Here is an 18,750-nt window from a genome sequence, read left to right as displayed (position 1 = left end):
AATTATTAATAATTATGGACTGTAATTGCAAATGTCAAGCTGTATTAAAAATTGCTTTTTATTTTGCATATAGATAGCACTATTTACCCTGTCAAGTAACACAATGACACTATAGAATATATGTGCATCCCAAAAGGTAAAATCATATAGTACTGAATTAAAAGGATAATGACATAAACAGTATTAACAGTGTGGACAATCAAATATGTAGGTTTTTTCTGTCATTCTACATCAAAATTCATCTCACAAGCTTTGACATAAGTCTGTACCATTCTGTTAACATGCAACAAGCAGATTTGTTGCCTGTGTTCATTCTATGAATTGTGGTCATCAATCAGTGCTGAAATTTTCAGTATGTCAGCTGTCAGGCCATTGCATGTCCTGACCTAGCTCACACGCCCAAAGTCAAGTCCAGTTCTGAAATTAGACATGCATGCAAAATTCAAATGTACTTGATCAATGCACCCACATATGCATGCTGACAGTTTGAAACTGCAGGAAAGTCCAGCAACATGGAAACTATGCCTACTGCCAACAGCGCTATTCTTTTTATAGCTGGGCAAACACTCGGGTTGTAATTATGACTTAAGTGTTGCATGTGTGCTGTGTGTATTATGGAGAAAATGTTGAGATCAAAACATCTCTGTGCCCTATGCTTCTCTGGATAATGTAGGCTAGGCTATAACCCCTATAAAAAAGGTGGACAATGAACCTCTAAAGAGTTATAAAGCATTTTGTAGTAAGATGAAATGGAGTTATGAAACATCCACAGCATGGAACCAGCCTGCAAGTTTATGGCCATAAATCCTACTACCTGGATTAACCTCATGGAAATGTATAATATATGTGTTAACTTGTGTTAATAAAGGGTCTGGTGCTGGTGAGACCACCAGGTTCTACATCTGTTTATTCACATAGAGTCAATAGATCAGAACAACGTATATTTAGATTCATTCAGTTTGATTCAAGCCACAGAGTATAAGTGCCTGATTGATGCCTATACCACCCTGTTCAGGGGAAAACTGTGTGTGTGTGTGTGTGTGTGTGTGTGTGTGTGTGTGTGTGTGTGTGTGAGAGTGTGTGTGTAGGCAGCCTCCCTTACTGTGAATGAGATACTGTCTACCTGTCTGTCCCACTGGGAACCTTTTACGGGCAGTACAGAGAGTCAATTGAAATCAAAATGCAAAACAGCAGCCACTGTTTGCTGTGTTTCTACCACAAAAGCACTATTCAGTCGGGCTTAACTAAGGAGCAGAAATTGGGCTAATAATATAGGAATATATTTTAGTATTTGCAGTCCAGTCTTCACAGCATACAGTTTAGTTGGCAAGAATTAAAGCACTTAAAATGATAATTTATCAAATTACCAGAAGTTACACAGAAAATTAAAGGAATGGTTGGTTAGGCAAAATTCCTACTCCAATGGTTTTAGATAGATGTTAAATACCTTTACAGTCATGTTTATTTAGTTTTTTGCTAATTATACACTAAACATAGCTTTTAAAATTTTAAAATTTTAAAACTGCTCGACTGGTACCCAATCTCTAAGGGTAACATGTTGGTACAGTATACATCAAGACTCTTTTCTGCTCTGCCACCAAAGTGATGAATGAACTTCCCCCAGAAGTCTAAACAGCTGAGTCACTGTCTATCTTCAAACGATGGGTGAAGACCTTGCCCCTTCCTAAGACATTTGAAATAAAACTTATTTTCCTTTTTTTTTTTTTATTCTTTATTTAAAAAATGGGGGGCTATAGTTCTATTCCCTATAATTAAAAATGTGCAACCCAGTGAACCAGTGTTGATTTATTCATTGCTAGTGATTTTGAAGCACTTTTGTACATCACTCCTGATAAGAAGGTCTGCTAAATGCCATAATTGTAAATACAAATGTAAATGTATACTCAACTCTACTAATACTAATACAACTACTACTACTAAACATTTCAAATAACTGCAGAGAGATAAACACCTTCAAAGCCAAATAGTCAAAATCATCTCCAGCATGGGATTAGCATCAAATATCTGAGCAAAAGCAGCTAGACACCACACCATAGGGATGAACCAGATGTCTGTTGCTGAGGCTTGTCAGGATCACTCTGGCTCAAGGCCGTCTCCGGCAAAGCAAATCGCCACGTGCTAATAAAAAAAAAAAAGTCAAGGTAACGGTAGCCGAAGAGTTGCGTTGAATTACATTAACCGATTTCAGACACGCTGTTTAAAAACACGATGAATCAATACGCATGAGGAATCCGGGTCTGACCTGAAGTGACGCAAATGAGTTTGCTAGAAAAGATGGTCCTGGTATTCCACTTCTAAAGCTAGAATGATGTGCTGATCTGTTACTCACAAACTCTTTATAAACAGGAAACCAATTTAACACTGGACTTTAATAAAGTTTAGATAATTCACACACGTAATTTCTAATCCATTTAACAAAATCCCTGACCAAGGGGATTATCTGGAGTAAAGAAAAAAGAGAAAAAAAAAAACGAATTCCCAGTTTTTAAAATACACCTGCTCCGTTGTCATGTCTGGTTTTCTTGGAAAATTTGTAAAAGTTCCAAACGCCACTTTGTAAAAATGGAGCTGAACTTCGATGTGGAAAACCGGTTAATAAATCTTGATGTGACAGTGTGGCTCTATAATATATGCTTTTGACAGACTGCACGTGGGAACCATATGGCTGTATCACACACATTGTTGAAATTGGCTCATGGTGTTGTGGGATTATTTGAAATGCATAAAATCGAGGAATGTCTACATACTACACATGTGCTAGTCAAATATGTTCAATGGTTTCCTCACAGACATTGATAGAATCAATCAGTCAGCAAGTCTTACAGCATTACTTCTGGATTTCATGTACTAATAGCACACCCAAAACACAGACACAACACAAAAGCGGAACATTTTGTTAGCCAATGTTTAGTTGGCAGATTGACAAAAAAAAAAAAGATTTTACCCCAACAAACATTCCCTCAGATTATTAGGGTCAAACCTGGGGTTTTGCGGATTGTAAGCAGGCACAATATTTGTCGTGTCGGCTAAAATTCATCTTGCATCAGCTGTTCCACAAAGTGAATAACACTGGACATACTTAACTCTCGGTCTTCTGCAGGTGGTAAGGTCGTGTTGTTTTTTTTTCAAGGTTGCCAGTGAATACAGTGTTTCACATCAGGCTTGAAATAGTGTGGAAAAAAACATGCCATTGCAGACTTGCACAACAGCTGTTTAAAAGCTACGTGTCAGCATGTTACATTGGGATGTTCACTTAATTGAAAGCACACTGAAGGTCATCAGAAAAGACACTCTTACACACATGAAAGAGCATGCATTTAGAAAAGAAAAAAAAACTCCAACTGCATGGCTCATTTCCCGTTTCTGAGTCAGATTCCTTACTACTCCACATGTGCTGAGAACATGTATGGTACAGTCTATTTTTATGTTCAAAAGATTTCTAAGATGACAGCAAAAACAAAAACAAAACAGAAAAGCTTTAGATTTAATTCGGATCTTAAACTATTAACATCTGAGCAGAATAAACAGGAGTTATCTGAGCACTTTGAGCACTTTTGAGAAGGTCTGTGCAGTGAAAAAGCAACTAATGTATGCTCAAAAATGTAAAATTGTGTTGCAAGAAAAATGAATCTCTTTGGAAGGCACTTAAAGGGCAGCCAAACCTAGCAGCAAAGTCACTTAGGGAGCAACACTAGGCTTGTGGGGCTCAAATTTCCTCTGAAATCAGTTTGAGGTTCTAGAAAAAAAGATGTGCTTGAGACAAATATCACCATCTAGCATGCTGGGGTGGAAATACAAGTAGACTTGCATATTAGTGCAAAAAATAGTAAACATGTCTTGCAGTTTAAAGCAATCAAATTTACATTTAAACATTTTTTAACAGATTGTTACTGAATGAATAAATATGCAAACAAAGCATGTTCTTATACAGATATAGAAAAAATGGCAGACAATGGATAGAAAAAAATGTCTCAATCAAGTGTATCTAGGAGCATTTCTAATGCTTTCTGTATTTAGGTAAAGCAAATATGAAGCAAAAAAATATATATATTCTGTAGTTTGTATTTATAATATGTGGCATGGACTTCCCAGGACTCAGCAAGGAGTAAGATCTCTAAGCAAAAGTGGCACAATTGGCAGGATTTAGTTATTAGTTAGTTATTAGAACTAACCATATTTGTTTCACCCACTTCTAAGTGGACGAATAGGGACAGCCAAAACACAATGCTAATTGTATCGATAATGCCCATTAGGAGACTGGTACAGTAGGAAAGTGGGGGAGAGAGAGAGAGAGAGAGAGAGAGAGAGAGAGAGAGAGTTGAATGGAGAGTGTGGTGAGGAGAGTAAGCAGATGTCTGGCCTGTAGTTCAAAGCAGCTTTTCCCCACACATTCCCCCCATCTATGACAGTGGAAAAAAAGAAGAGAAGAGAAATGAGGGAAAAATAGGATCATTTCTTACTGGATTCTTTTGGAAAGATGCAGAAATATAAAGCATAAATGCATAGCAGACACTGCATGAAAGTCTATACATAATCTGAACACATTCTTCATTAGATTTCCACCTGAAACATCTGTTTAATTTCTGGTTCCTGGTTCACCACATTAGGCTCTTGTTCAGCAGTACATATGATAGAAAAACAGACTTGGTGTGCCTAGTTAGCATAAAAACATGAGGAGAGATGTATAGATATGTGAGCTGTGAGCAGGGGAGGGGAAAGAAACTGATGTGAAAACAGAAACGTGGAAAGAGTTCATGTCCAACATGCTGTTTTCATTAAGTTTGCCTCCTATTAGTTTTACAGTAAACTTCAAAATTTACTATGCACAGAGTTCCACAGAAAAAGCAAACAGTATTTAGCTGTGGGCAAGTGGTACATCCTCCAACATTGCACAAAACCTTTGTTCGACTGTTACTGGTTTACCCAATTTACAGTCACATTTATGCAATTTTGAACAGAAAACAAAAAGAAAAACAGAAAAGCATTTGGCATTTGGAATTTGTACATGAGTGTTGGTGAAGTATACCTTAATTAAGTAGTTATTAATACAAATAACAATTAAAACCCCTGACTATTTTTATAGATGCCACAGGGGGATGATTCATTCAAATTTTTAAGTTTAAGAACAAATACACAATAATTATTGACGTTAATTATGATACTGTATATGTACAATTTGATATCTGAAAATGCATGTAGGTGCTAGCCAGTGTGTGCTTTTGAAACAGATAAAGAAAAACACATGCTGTATCATTAACTGTTCGGCAAACTGACCAAACAAAAAAAAATTGCTGGATATAGAGTTACAAACAATGACATCATTTGCTCCTGTGCATCATCACTATACTTTAGTTTTCCTTGTTGGCTGAACACCATTGCTAACAATAGTCTATAGTTAGCTTATCTTCCAAATAAGCATTTTAGAATTAACACAGTCCAAGAAGCTTAAGCCATTTTTTTCAAGTCTGATCAACAGTTAATTAGACCTGACATTTTTTTATGTAGGAATGCTATTCTGGCTACAAATATGAATGGTGGATTAAAGGCAGGATCAGAGCCCAAATCAGTACTCCTACAATAAAATCCACTTTTAAAAAGCAACTAAAAGAATGCTTTTTGATCAATAAAGGTTGGCTGGATTGTAACAGTTCTCATATCTGGCAAAGACCCTAGAAAAGAGATGGCCTTTTTTTATATCAGTATCCACTGTGAAACTGCACATTTAAAGCCAGGCCTTTTAAGTGTTTAGAATGTACAGCCTCAACATCTTCCAGATTTGTTCCTACATCAATGTGTTGTCTGACATTGTTTTTTAGTTTCAATACACAGTGCCTTTTGAGAGATCTAATACCAGCAAAAACAAAAAAGAGTCAACAGCTGATTTTAATGGCTCATGTTTTGTGTGCAAATTATGTGAATTGTACAACTCTGATCTGTTTCTTTCTTAAAGATCTAATACAACCAGAGCTTGTGATCAGTAGCAAGACATGTCAAAAGCATTTTTATCAAAACAAACCAGCAGAGTTTCTGGAGGGATTTTCAATCTTTATGCAACTTTCTCCCCACAAATGTCAGAAAGTCACATTTTATGGTAAATCCCTATCTTCAGGAGGTCTACGATTTTAAGAACTTAAAGGGGAGCCACGCTGGGCCTCTGGTCAAAACTTCAAAGCCTGTTACTATTAGTCTATCTTTCACACTAAAATGGGCAAAGTTCCAATAGTACTCAAAATTGGAAGCTGGAAAGAGAAGAAACTGCTACTTCAGAGTGCTTTATAGCGTCAAAGTTAAGGGTTGGGTTACAACTGTGGTTATGGGTTCAATGAAATCAAAGCGAGAGCAACGAAAGGCTGGGATTGTATTGACAAAACATTAAACATGGTGGGGTTCTCCTAAATCAAAATCCTGTAGTGTATCAAAAGACACAAGACCGGGTTGTATGCAAGAATCTAGAAAGTGGATTTATGCTGTATTTTAATAAAGCATACATTTTGAAACTTAACTGAAGTGGCTCCACAAATTGACCGAAACTTAAATCATACACTTAATGAATCATTCTTAAAACTTAAGGTCTGTGTGAGATGAATGGACTTCCCACATATGAAAATTCACTGTTATGCCATTGTGCTATTGTTGTTCAGTAAACCATTACTACATCAGCGGAGTTTCCGTTCACCACAGTTTGGCATGGAAAACATGGCTCCACCTGCTCTGGCTAAGATTTAGTCTGGTTCTTGCAGCATTCAGTCAACCGGATCTCCACTGGGAAGAGGGCCAAGACAAATACAATTTATCCAGGATTAGGAAAAGATCACTCTAGAGGACATGTTGGGGTTAGTGGGGTGAGAGACTGAGATAACTATACCCAAGAGACAAAAGGGAGGGGAAGGGCGTGGAACTCAGGATGTTGGTAGAAAACGTTTGCACTCATGTACACATGGCATTAAAAGGTTCCTTTGGGGTTTGTCGAATGGTTGTGAATTTTTTGCATTCTACCCAGAACCATGTCTCGCAGTGATTCCATCTGTTGGACATTAAAAGGGATCTCTCAAAGAATTCATTGGGTTTCTATATTTAACTAAAACTACTAAACAGCAGATGAGTGTCACACTGGCTTGTCTTAATCTTATTCAGTCTTCAGTACACTTGAACATTAGCTAACCTCAGCTCTGAAATTTTTAGCAAGATGCTGTGTCCTGGTGTTGGTTTGAGGTATGTGGCATAGTAGCTCTGTGGCTGCTGCAGGAGTCATTAGAAGCTTTTATGAAAGCCAGGAAGAGAGGGATTTTCCATCCTTTCCTCTTAATGACACGGAGGAGAGCCAGAACTGCCTAGTCTCTGCCAAACATTTCCTGCAATGGCAATTTCAGATGCCTATCAGCTCGATATAATATAACCCAGTGCAGGGTACTACTGGCAAATACCTCCTTCCTTTCGTTGTAAAACAGTTTATTGAATGTGACATGAGCTTAAGACAGTACTCAAAATACTAAAGCATATGTTGAGATGGCTGTTGCAATGGCACACATTCTCTTTTGAGGAAAGTTAGACAGAGAGCTGGACCCAAGTACCAATTTTGACATCTCTGCATAACAATCCAGTAATTGGAAAACGCATGCTTTCTTTCTCACTAAAAACTTGCTTTAGTGTTTTACTAAATAATATTTGTAGGTTGTAACACCAGATGGACATACATAAGCTCTGCCAGACACATCCGCTCCAAGATGTGGAGAGTTTACTCTATTGGCTTCAGCTTTCCATTGAAACAGCTGGAGTCTAACTGGAGCAGATGAAGCCAAGGGGTGAGAACTCAGGGACGGCAACATCCTGAGTACTGTATGCAAAAGCCAAAACACTGATGTGATGTTCTTCAAGGTTTATCCTCGAAAAAATCATTCAATGACCTCGTCTAAGATCTGCAAGCCATGCAGATCAAAAAAACAATGGTACAACATTATCCATTTGTTGCTATAACTTGTGCAAGAAAGTGAAGCCATGGTCACTGAATAAATATGTCCTTTGCTTGAAAAAGCAAAGAAATGGAAAGCCACAACAGGGGGTATGTAGTAAATTAGCTATTGAAAAGCATAGTGACAGCACTACATGCCAGAGGGACACTAACAGCAAAAGCCACGAGGTGACAATAAACATATAAAGAGAGTTATAAAAGTCTGTGATTTTAAGCAAGCACACTTAATTGTTTGGCTTGGCACAGCATGAAGGTGATGTCATCAGTGATCAAGAACTGACTAAAGCTCAAGTCCAGTAGGGGACAGCATGTTTCCTCTAAAGACAATGAAGTAAATATAAGCCAAAAAAGACTAATATATACTTAATTTCTAGATTTCTTTGCATGTCTTTTTGAATTTTAACATGAAAAATCTGCCACTAGTCAAAACAAGATGTCTTTTAAAAACTGATCTAGGAAAGGAATGTCTGTTTTATCACAAGCTATAATCTGGTTATTGCTTTTGGCATAATCCAAATCATGATAATAAATCGATCGAGGAAAACAGCTACTGGCAATTTACTAAAGTGTCTCGCAACTAGTGCAATTATAAAATGAGTTTAAATGACATAAACATGAGTTTCTTGAACCACAAAAGTTGCAAAATGCTTAAAATAAACTTCATACGAAAACTTTAGCTTTTTGAAACTTCAGCTTCAAAATTTGACTTTATAAATAAAGCTCCTTAGAGAGACTTTTATAAATATCCTGATTAGAACAGACTTGTAGAGCATGACCTCGAATGTGATTTAAGAACTTTGGGCTTTCCCATGGCATGCTTCCTCTGCAGAAAACAATATGCTTACTGTACTCCAACTGAACGAGAAATACAGAAAAATCCATTCAAATTGGGCTAATGTTAAAAACACACCCTACTGTAGGAGGCTAGCTTTTAGGACATTTGCACTAGCACTGTTAGCTTAATGTGTATGCAAACAACGGATAAAATATCAGTATATAATCTTTGGCTAAAGTGTTTGGCATGTTCAACATGGGGGCCAAGGTTCGGAAAACTGGATGGAAAATACATGAGTATTTCATATGAATACAGCGTTTTGCTTGATTGCAGACACACATTCTGAAGAATAAAAGTCCAAGTCACATGAAGAAGTGAGAAAAAGAACAGTAAATGTGGCTTGAGGTTATTTGCCATCTGCAGCATATCCAACTTTAAGAAAGCTGATTAGGCAGAATCTTTTTCTCTGTCTTTCTTGTCCATCTCAAGTTCTGCAGTGCTGGAAAAGTGCAACCTTGGCCCACCTCTGGAGCCCAGAGCGAGAGTGGGGAGGGCTGGTAGTTATCATGCCTGGATAGAAGACATTCCTAATGGGAAAGACAACAGTCTGGAAACAAGCCCAGAGCTTCAGGGGGTGAGAAATGGAAGCAGTTGATTGACCAACCAACTGACCAGCCAAAACAACACCTCCAGGTGGAGCCAGGGGCAAGACTGCAGAATCAGGGGGTTTGGGGGTGGGGGTGACAGGGGAAGAGACCAGAGCAAAGGAGGAGGAGAGAAAAAGGGATTCTTGAGGACAAAGACTTAAAGAAAGAGAAGAAAGAACTGGTAATAGTATCCGTAGATATGCCGGTTACAGTGTTTATATCCATTCCGGGAAACGGTTTTCTTAGTAAATTCAGTTAAACCTATTTTTTATTTTTATTAATGCATGCTTGGCCATGTAAGTTAGTGCACATATTTGCAATAAGAGTATGCAGCAAGTGAACAGATTAGAATATATATGTATAAAGTATTTATAGACCAATGTCTTGAGAGAATGTGAGATTGACTCACCGCTCTCGCTCTTCTCGATTACGTCCACCGTCTCGCCGGCACGCAGGCTGATCTCAGAGTTCTCCTGCCGCTCGTAGTTGGCGACAGCCACGTACTGCTCCAGCACCATGGGTTCACTGCTGTCCAGGCCTGGAACCGAGGGGAAGAAACATGCTGTGAGCCACCTGCCTGCTGCCCCATTGCCCCTCATGCCTCTGCGGCCCCTGTACGCTGCCATCCACACCTACACCCACACCCCCCTGCAGCCTAGCACATCGGAAACCCCTGCTCTCGGCGCATGCTCTGCAGCGACTGGCCATATAGATTGAGCTTCCCCCCGAGCCGAGGCTGGAGCATTGAAAGAGGAAAAAAAGATGTGAAACAGGACATAAAATGGGAGAGCTCCTTCAAGGAGGAGACTGTTGCGGAAGCTTGCGTTGGCGTTGGGGCTCCATAGCACAAATTTAAGCAAGTGGGGAAAAAAAAGAAAAGCAGGAATAGAAGAAGGGAGAAAAATAAGAAATTGGGAAAAGAGGGAGAGCTGCTAACAGTCGGGGATGTGAGTCTGGAGTGGAGGGTTGGAGGAGTTTTTTCTGGTGGAAAATAAACAGACGAGAGCAAGCAAGGCCTCTCTCTCCTCCCATTCAAGGGGTTAGGCAACAGTTGGGGGGGGGAGTGAAACACGCCAATCAGAGCAGTCTACTCTCCAAGCCTTAAATAGAAACATATGAGGGGACACAGAGAGAAGGAAAGAGCAAAGCGAGAAACAGAGAAAAAAAAAAAGAGAGAGAGAGAGAGAGAGAGAGAGAGAGAGAGAGAGAGAGAGAGAGAAAGTCAGTTTATGTGAAACACGAGAGGAAAGCATTTTAGCTTAGGCTATACTGCTCTTTTATTACTCTCTTATATGACTTACTAATTCATCCTCACTTTCTTGTTTCTTTCATGCTTGCCTATTTAGTCTGTAAAAAATTATTTACTTGTCATTGTTGCTATCTTAGCTGTAATATCTGTTTAAAATGCGACTTACAGCCTGTGATTTTGTGACAGACTTTGTGAAGAGATTTAGTCTAAAAATACTTTCGAAAAATCACAGTAATAGAAAACACATTTATACAGTTTATGGCATTTCCAGGTATGTGTAAATGTACAGGGCAACACTTCTTTAACTCCCTCCTTCTCTTTCTGCCTCTCCCTGTATGTGTTCCTCAAGGTAAGCAAACTGCATATGGAATTTAAACTTGCATGCTCCAATGGAAAGTGATCCCAGATCAGCCATAAATAAGCAGTGGCTAAGGAGACTGACAGGCAGGATGGAAAGCATGCAGGATATGTCCTAGATACTACACTGAGATACATTAATGTGCATTGCTAATAGCTTTAACAACATAAATACAAGCAACTTAAAAAACAAAGCCTACACACTACACAACACCTTCACACACTATACAGTCTTGCATGGAAAGTTGTGCCAGATGAAGTATGCCTAAACCCTAAATCCCACTTTGTCTCCAAAATAATGCGAGAGCTGTTTATCATGTGGCTGTTCTGCAAAGTGAAATGGAGGTCTAATGTAAAGGAATATATACGTTCTGTCGTCTGTGATCATTTTATGTCTTTTTTTGTTTTTTTTACATTTACCAATTCATTTCAGTATGAAGACAAATATTTTATTTTAGAAGCTCTTACAATCTGCTCAATTGTCCTACCATACACAGAAATTGATAACAGAACCAGATTCAGGGATCTGCTGTGCATGACAGAAGATGAATTTGCTAGCTGGCTGTTTCTCACTGCAGTTCTTTTCCACATTAGAGCAGATAGTGATTTGCTCTTTAATAAACATGCATCAGGGTCATTTTTATCAGCAGACAACCAGAATAAGGCTGCCATGGTTTTCACAAGCATGTTTATTTAGGTTTACCATCAAATCCTTCAACACAAAATGTCTGTCAGCCAATGGATAGACAAAGGTTCCCTGTACTTATTTCTAATCAGGTGTCAGAAACAGAACAGTCTCTTTAGATTGGCTTTAAACACTACCACAGTGTCTATTAACTAAACAGTACAAATAAGTTTCCTGTATTTAATTTAGACTACTCTGAATGACCGAGGACAACGCTGACCTTCTGAGTTTGGACAGTAAATTACATTTCTGTGCTCCTGGTTCAAACATTTCACTTCCTTTCTTGGAGGCATCAAGTCCAAATGAAGCCATTGTACACAACACAGGCAAGCTCTGGCTAAAACACATAAGCACTTCCAATTGTTTAAAACATTCAGCTACTGTTTTTAAGACACACTTACATTTGTTTAAAAAAAAAAAAAAAGGAAACTCTGGCGAAACATTTCAATTAGCATCATATTGTTGCCTTAGCTTTCATTTATAAGATTTTTTTTTTCTTCAAAAACAAGGCAACATCACGTGTTTTCCTGCTTTGCCCCAAACAGACCGGTTGTGTGTGAGGAACCCGGAGAAGATGTTCTCCAGATGGTTTCAGGCTCGCGAATGCTGTTTATTTCCGAGGGATGAGCGCAATATTGGCTGAAATGTTTATTCGCATGCCGTCGTTTCTAAAACTCATGCTAATTGCATTCTGGTGAAGACTGTGAATAAGGTCAGACACGAGGCAGCCATTTTTAGATAGCGCTTTGATTTGGAGCATGATCATGGAACAGATTAATGATGATGCTTTTTAGACATGTTGATTTCAGACCTGGGTGCTTTATCGGATGCTTAACATCATGCTACTTCACTCAATTGCTCAATCCTTTGGAAGGTGATAGACAGAAATGGGGTGTGTCATAAAAAATTATATGCATGCTTTATAATGTTAGGTACACATTTAAGAGATAGAAGCAGAAAGGAAAAACTGCACAGTGAACATTCAGTAAAAAAAGAAATAGCTACCTGTGGCCTCAGACTTGGTAGGACTGTCCTGTAGGCCATACATCCAAACTTGGCAGAGAAGAGCAGATGAGGAAAAGGAAAGACAGTTTAAAGAGTCATTCAGTAGCAAAGAGAGGCAGTGGCAAAAGAACAGGATGCACATAGTCCTATCAGTATTTCCTATAAGCATGCGAGCAATAATTAATTCAGTGATCACACACATGCTATATGATTCACACTCTTCCATTTATAGCAAGTGGATGTGATGAAGCTCAAATTAGCAACCCGTAGCTCCAACCTGCTCCCTGAATTCTGTGTATATTTTCCAGTGAATGCAATTGTGACTGCACCTTATTTGTTTGTTACAGGAGCTTTAGTTTGACATACATATTTGTCTTACAGAGTTTGTGAAGACCCTTCGTTGACAGTTATAAATGCACAAAAATCTAGCTCTAGCCTTAACCTGAGTGATGAAAAAAATAAGACTATTTCTCATGGGGGTCCAGCCAAATGTTCCCACAATGTCTAAGAAACACTGGGTGCCAGATTGGAAAACACCAGGAAATGGGATTAAAACACTCACTCATACAATGTATCATCTCTCCAATAAAGCACATCAAATTTAAAAGAAATGTGAAAGTCTACATTTTTGACAATAAACGAAAAGCCAGATTTGCTGGGCTCAACAAATTGCAGAACAGCATGACCTTGCTATAATAATTTATCTCCAAATTTGTGTTAAGAGTTTACTCTGTCCCTCAAAAACTAGTCCACCTGCCACCCCACCGTACCCCCTTTCCATTCCTTTTAATGTTTCTACTACTCATATATGGACAAAACTGTGTAAAGCATATCTTCATGGATCTGGCCTTGTTCACAGGGGCATTGTCATGAAGCAACAGATTTTGGTCTCCTAGTTCAATTGAAGGAAAACTTTTATGTATACACTTACAAATACTGTACATCCTATACAATGGTGTGCCTTTAACTTTAAAGTAGTAGATTGGGGAAAAACCATATATTGCTGTAAAAGCCAGGTTTTCCAGTACATTTGTCTATATAGAGCTTACATTCTTAAACAGGAAACTAGATCACCAATCGCCAACCACTTAACATCATCTTAACCATCTCATCTGAGTGATGATTAACATTTATTTTGAGTTTAAACAGGTTCTTCCTTTAATGATTTATAGAATAAAATAATTTCCATACTATTAGCAGCCAATCCAATTTTATTTCTAAAATCCTAAACGTCTGCCTCACCCTGTATAAGAAAGTTGCATATAGTTGCACTTGGCCTTTATACAATTTAATTGGAATGGACAGAATTTTGCCAAATGTACCAAATAACATCACATTCTTTAAAACAAGGCAACTCCACCCAGTCTTGACAGTGTAACACTCAACAGCTGACAGATATTACCTCTCCAACTCCCATCACTCCGCCCAACATACATGTACACACTAATTCCTTACAGATTTTGTACCCGAGGCAAAACAACGCTGGTGTTTTTCTTTCACGTTGACCCCTTATGACCACATGACGTATTCATTGCAGAAACATTTAAATAGATAGCCATTTCTGATTAGCTGTCTTTACAGTTTTACAGTTATCCTCAAACTTCATGTATAAACTCATTCAGTTATTGAGATGGAGAAAAACAAAGGCAGGAAGCAGCATGCCTAAAGAAAAGATCTCATATGGCTTCATTCAGTTATTGGCATGTGTGTTTTCAGCAATTCATCATTTCAAGATGACTATCCAAAACATAACTGTCTGCATTGGAGCTGCTGATCAGGATATAAGGGAGAGGTGTTCAGTCAGGAATATTTTCAGGGAATTAGCCATTCTCAATGCATAAATTCATGAATAAACAAGCCAAATAAACAAGAGCTTCAATTAATATTCACATCAAACATCAAAATGGCAGAAAATTATAATCTCAGTAGTTTGATAGCGTCATGTATGTTGGTCAGAAGGCTGGTTTGAGTTTTTCAGAAACTGCTGATCTACATTTTTTATGTCTACACACAGTGTACAAAGAATGGCACTTAAAAAACATCCAGTAAGCCGTAATTCTGCAGGCTGAAAGGCTTTGAGGTAAAAATAAAAAAAATGTCCAGACTTGGTCAAGCGTACAAAAAGGCAACTATAACTGTTCTCACCTGTGCTCCTCAGAAAAGCATCTCAGAACACACAACATGCCAACTGTGAGGTGAATGGGCTACAACAACAGAAAACCAAGCAGAACTTGCTGAAAACACTTCACACACTAAATGTGCAGTGAAAGCAGAAATCCACCATGCTGCTCTACATGTGTTCTCCAGTGCAGAAAGATTTGGGGATTTAGATTTTTTTTTTCTTTCCCTGTCACGTAATGAATACACTGACTGCCACTCTGTCCTAAATATTTCCTCTTCCAAGAGGGTGTGGAGCGCTTACTTTGTCACATGATCTTATAGTCTTTCACTGATGTTTAAGCTAGATCAACAAATGCTCCAAAATGTCTCAGATTAGGCAAATGGTTTTTAATAAAGAACAATAATGAGAACATTACCACATAATACAAAAACACACTGCACTATTTAGGACAACCTCTTACTGTCTCTTTTGCTCTCAAAGACATTTACAGAAATATAACAAATAAATATTGCTCTTGCAATAGTTTGTTATTTTTAATGCCTTATAGTACTTAAAGACTGTTTCTTTGTCTTCTGACGCCTCTGTGGGGCTCAATTAATTTACCCATCTATAGCATGTCCCACCTTCGAGTAAAATGCTGTCGTAGGCTGGACTGTAATATTCAATAAACATGAAATTCTTTTTTAGATCAAATCAAATCCAAATCATCAAGGGGGCATAATCTTTTGCACTTCTCTAAAACTATAACAGGGAAAAATCATTTGTATTATCAGCGTTATCGCCTCAAAAGCAGCAGGGGACTGTAAAAAAATAAAAACGCTGCTTTGAACATAATGCCCCAGATAGGTTGACCTTCGAAATGTCAGTGCTGTAATTCAGCAACTCTAACAATTTAAAATCCACAAGCTTATTATTATTTATTTTATTTTTTTTACTTTTTTCTTTTTTACTTTGCCGAGCTTCAGAACACACTTGAACAAACGGCAAATGGAATTTAGCAAAAAAGTGCACTGCATGCTAAATGCAAATTCGTAGTAAAACCGCACAAACCCATTTACGGCTGTTACTCCAAAAAAAAAAACCACGCATGCACGCACAACGTCTTGCACCGCTGTCTTAGCACTAAGCCCTACCCTCTCCCCAATTCTCCATCTGTCCGGTACTCCTCCATGTCTGCATCCATCTTTCCCCCTTTAACCAACTCTCTCTCTCTATATCTCTCTCTTTCCCTCTCTCTCTCTTTGTGTCACTTGTATTTCCCCCTCTCCATATCAGTAACACCTCTCCCTCCTCCCTTTTTAAGGCTTGTGTAAACATTATTGGCCATTGCTACGTCACAGTGAAACTTTATCCCCAATGCCACATAAGCAGGGGTCTGTCTGACTGGCTAGCACCCCCCCATTCAAACCACACTCACATCTGGTTCTCACATGGGTCAAACAACAACAAAAAAGACAAAATGTGCAGCAAGAGAAAAAGACGTCTATGTAGAAAATCACTGATAGTGATTTGTGTGTGAAAATCATGTCACACAAATCACTATTAGACTAAAACACAATAATTCGAGAAACCGAACCAAAAGAAAAGAATCTATGCAATTTATTTTGAACAATAGTTCTTACAGTACTTTGCATGAATGTTTAAGTCCATTCAACCTCTAAAGCATAAAATGTAATTTTACATTAGTCATCCATTATAGATTATAAATAAATACATATTTTAATGTTTCACATCAATCAGTTAACTCTGTTACCTGTATACATTAACCCCTATGAAACATTTGGATTGTTCCAATAGTTGCATCATCTGAATTTCGTGAAGATCATGCGGAGAAAAAGAGTCTCGTTCTTTTTTTCTTTTCATCGCTCACCCTGGGTCATTCTAAACCCAGGGTGAAAGGAATCATGGGTTTCTTACATCATATTTCACACTGCCCATATTTAATATTTTACTTGAGTAACCCTGGGTTACCAATTAATCATTGGTGTTCTTTATCTGACCATTTACACTGTACATAACTAAACCCTGACTTCATTCTTATTTGCATATTTACCGCATGGTGGCAAATGACCATGTTTATATAAAGAATCAGTATAAAATTTTCTGTCACTATTTGGTATATTTTATTTTATTTTACCCTAAAACACTGCAACTACTGTTTACACAGCATGCAATATTCCATTTTATTCATTTTTATTTATTTACTTATTTTATTTTACAAAACATGTAATACGAGCTGTTACATTTCTGATTAGGTGGCTGATGCTTAGTATCTGTAATATTCTAACTTGGCATCTTTTTACAAAGTACACAAGTGGCAGCACTTTTGCAATGTTAACCCCGAATTGCTATATCAAATGAGTATAGTATGAAATGATTTGCAGGGGTTAAAGGTGGGGTTTAGAACAGGGATAAACCAGTGGTTAAACGCAGTGTGAAAAGCTCTTTCGAGGGTAAAACCATGTTTATGAGTTGATTATGTTATGTTTTAAGTACATCATCAATCTCATCAATGTCCTCATGGCACACTCTGTATATTTGCTAGTTCTTTAATACAAAAATACTTTCATTCAATTTAACATTTTTGAATTTTAAATGTTGAATATAACTTGTGTTAAAAGACACAAGTCTATAGCACCAAAATAATGCAAACAGCCATAACACCGATCCAAGAACAGCTCAATTAACCAATTAGGACAAATGTGCCTACACTTCTGGTTTTTCATTGTTTATTCCAACTGCTTAAATCTAGCTTACTGTAAAACCCACTGCTAGGGTGAAGAGTAGACAAAAGAGCTATTTAATTCTGCATACAGGTAAACAGTTTGGACAATAAGGCCACATGGAGACAGTAAAACTCTTTGTGTCTACAGGGGACTTAGAGACAGCAAAGGTTTGGTTTACCCATGGGGAAAGTTAAGTGCTGTGTCATTACTTTTCACTGACACACATACACACAAACCAAATGCCTCTATTTTGTAGCTATGGAGCTAAACATACCACCACAGGTTGACAATAGAGTAAAGCTCTAGTTAAACTCAGCAGAACCCCTACTGAGTGGCTCTAATATGCCTGCTGTCTATCAAAGATGACAGGCAAGAGTTTGTTGAAAATTCATCACTACAGCTTAGTATGGTGTATCATAAAAACAACACATTGGAGAGAAAGTTCCTGGGTTTTCAATCAGTTCATATCAGTACGGTAAGTTTCTCTAATTCCTTACACAATTGTTATACAAATTATTTAAACCTTTTGAGATTTGGAAACAATTAGTCATGATGCTAATCATTTGTTCTGGGGCAAGGATTTAATGTATTCAGAGCACTTAGGATTAATTGCTTTGAATCACTTGAAACTGTGGGAATGTCTGCACAGTTTGTGTGGTCATTACATTTAAATAGCTAATCCTTTCAAAAATTACATCAGGCAGAGCTGAAATTTGGTATACTCGACTGTTGTGCTAAACTGTAAATAATTTTCAACTTGATTATTCAATAAGCATTAACACCATCATCATCATTGTTGCTGTAAAAAACTTTTTTTTAGAGACACCAGGCACCTTTGCTATGTTTAACAATTTTCTGGCACTAAAAAGATCACCTATATGCTTCTTGGGAGGTATATGAGACAGCGGAAAAAAAAAAATATTTTTAATCAATTAAAGTCAGCCCTGAAAAAGAACAGAACTTCTCTGTGACTATTTTATCACTTTGACATATCTGTGTAGTTGATCCCACGATCCTCATTTCCCAGAAAAGACTCACACATGTACGTTTTAGATTTCTAGATAGGCACAGCATGCCTTTATGACTGATCTTGATGAATGTTCCCTAAATCTCAGTTCCTTGCTTTTCAGGTATAAGAAAAATAATACGATCTATTTTTATTTTCATAAAAAAAACGTATTCATGTTTGTGCAT

General features: G+C 37.7%; 1 protein-coding gene across 5 annotated transcripts in view; it reads right to left on the bottom strand.

The window, feature by feature from the left end:
• Window positions 1-18,750, bottom strand: part of sh3pxd2aa (SH3 and PX domains 2Aa) — a 109,905-nt gene that overhangs the window by 18,181 nt on the left and 72,974 nt on the right. For 3 of the 5 annotated variants that reach the window (XM_046837914.1, XM_046837910.1, XM_046837911.1), the window contains exons 7-8: window positions 12,709-12,756; window positions 9,822-9,950 (exon numbers count right to left, since the gene is read on the bottom strand). In XM_046837914.1, the coding sequence (XP_046693870.1) occupies window positions 9,822-9,950; window positions 12,709-12,756 (177 nt within the window). The remainder of the gene's footprint in view (window positions 1-9,821; window positions 9,951-12,708; window positions 12,757-18,750) is intronic. The other 2 variants (XM_046837912.1, XM_046837913.1) reach the window with 1 other exon arrangement.

This window comes from Silurus meridionalis, chromosome 24, assembly GCF_014805685.1.
Source record: "Silurus meridionalis isolate SWU-2019-XX chromosome 24, ASM1480568v1, whole genome shotgun sequence".
NCBI classification, from domain to species: Eukaryota; Metazoa; Chordata; class Actinopteri; order Siluriformes; family Siluridae; genus Silurus; species Silurus meridionalis.
This window is presented reverse-complemented; position numbering and strand designations above follow the sequence as displayed.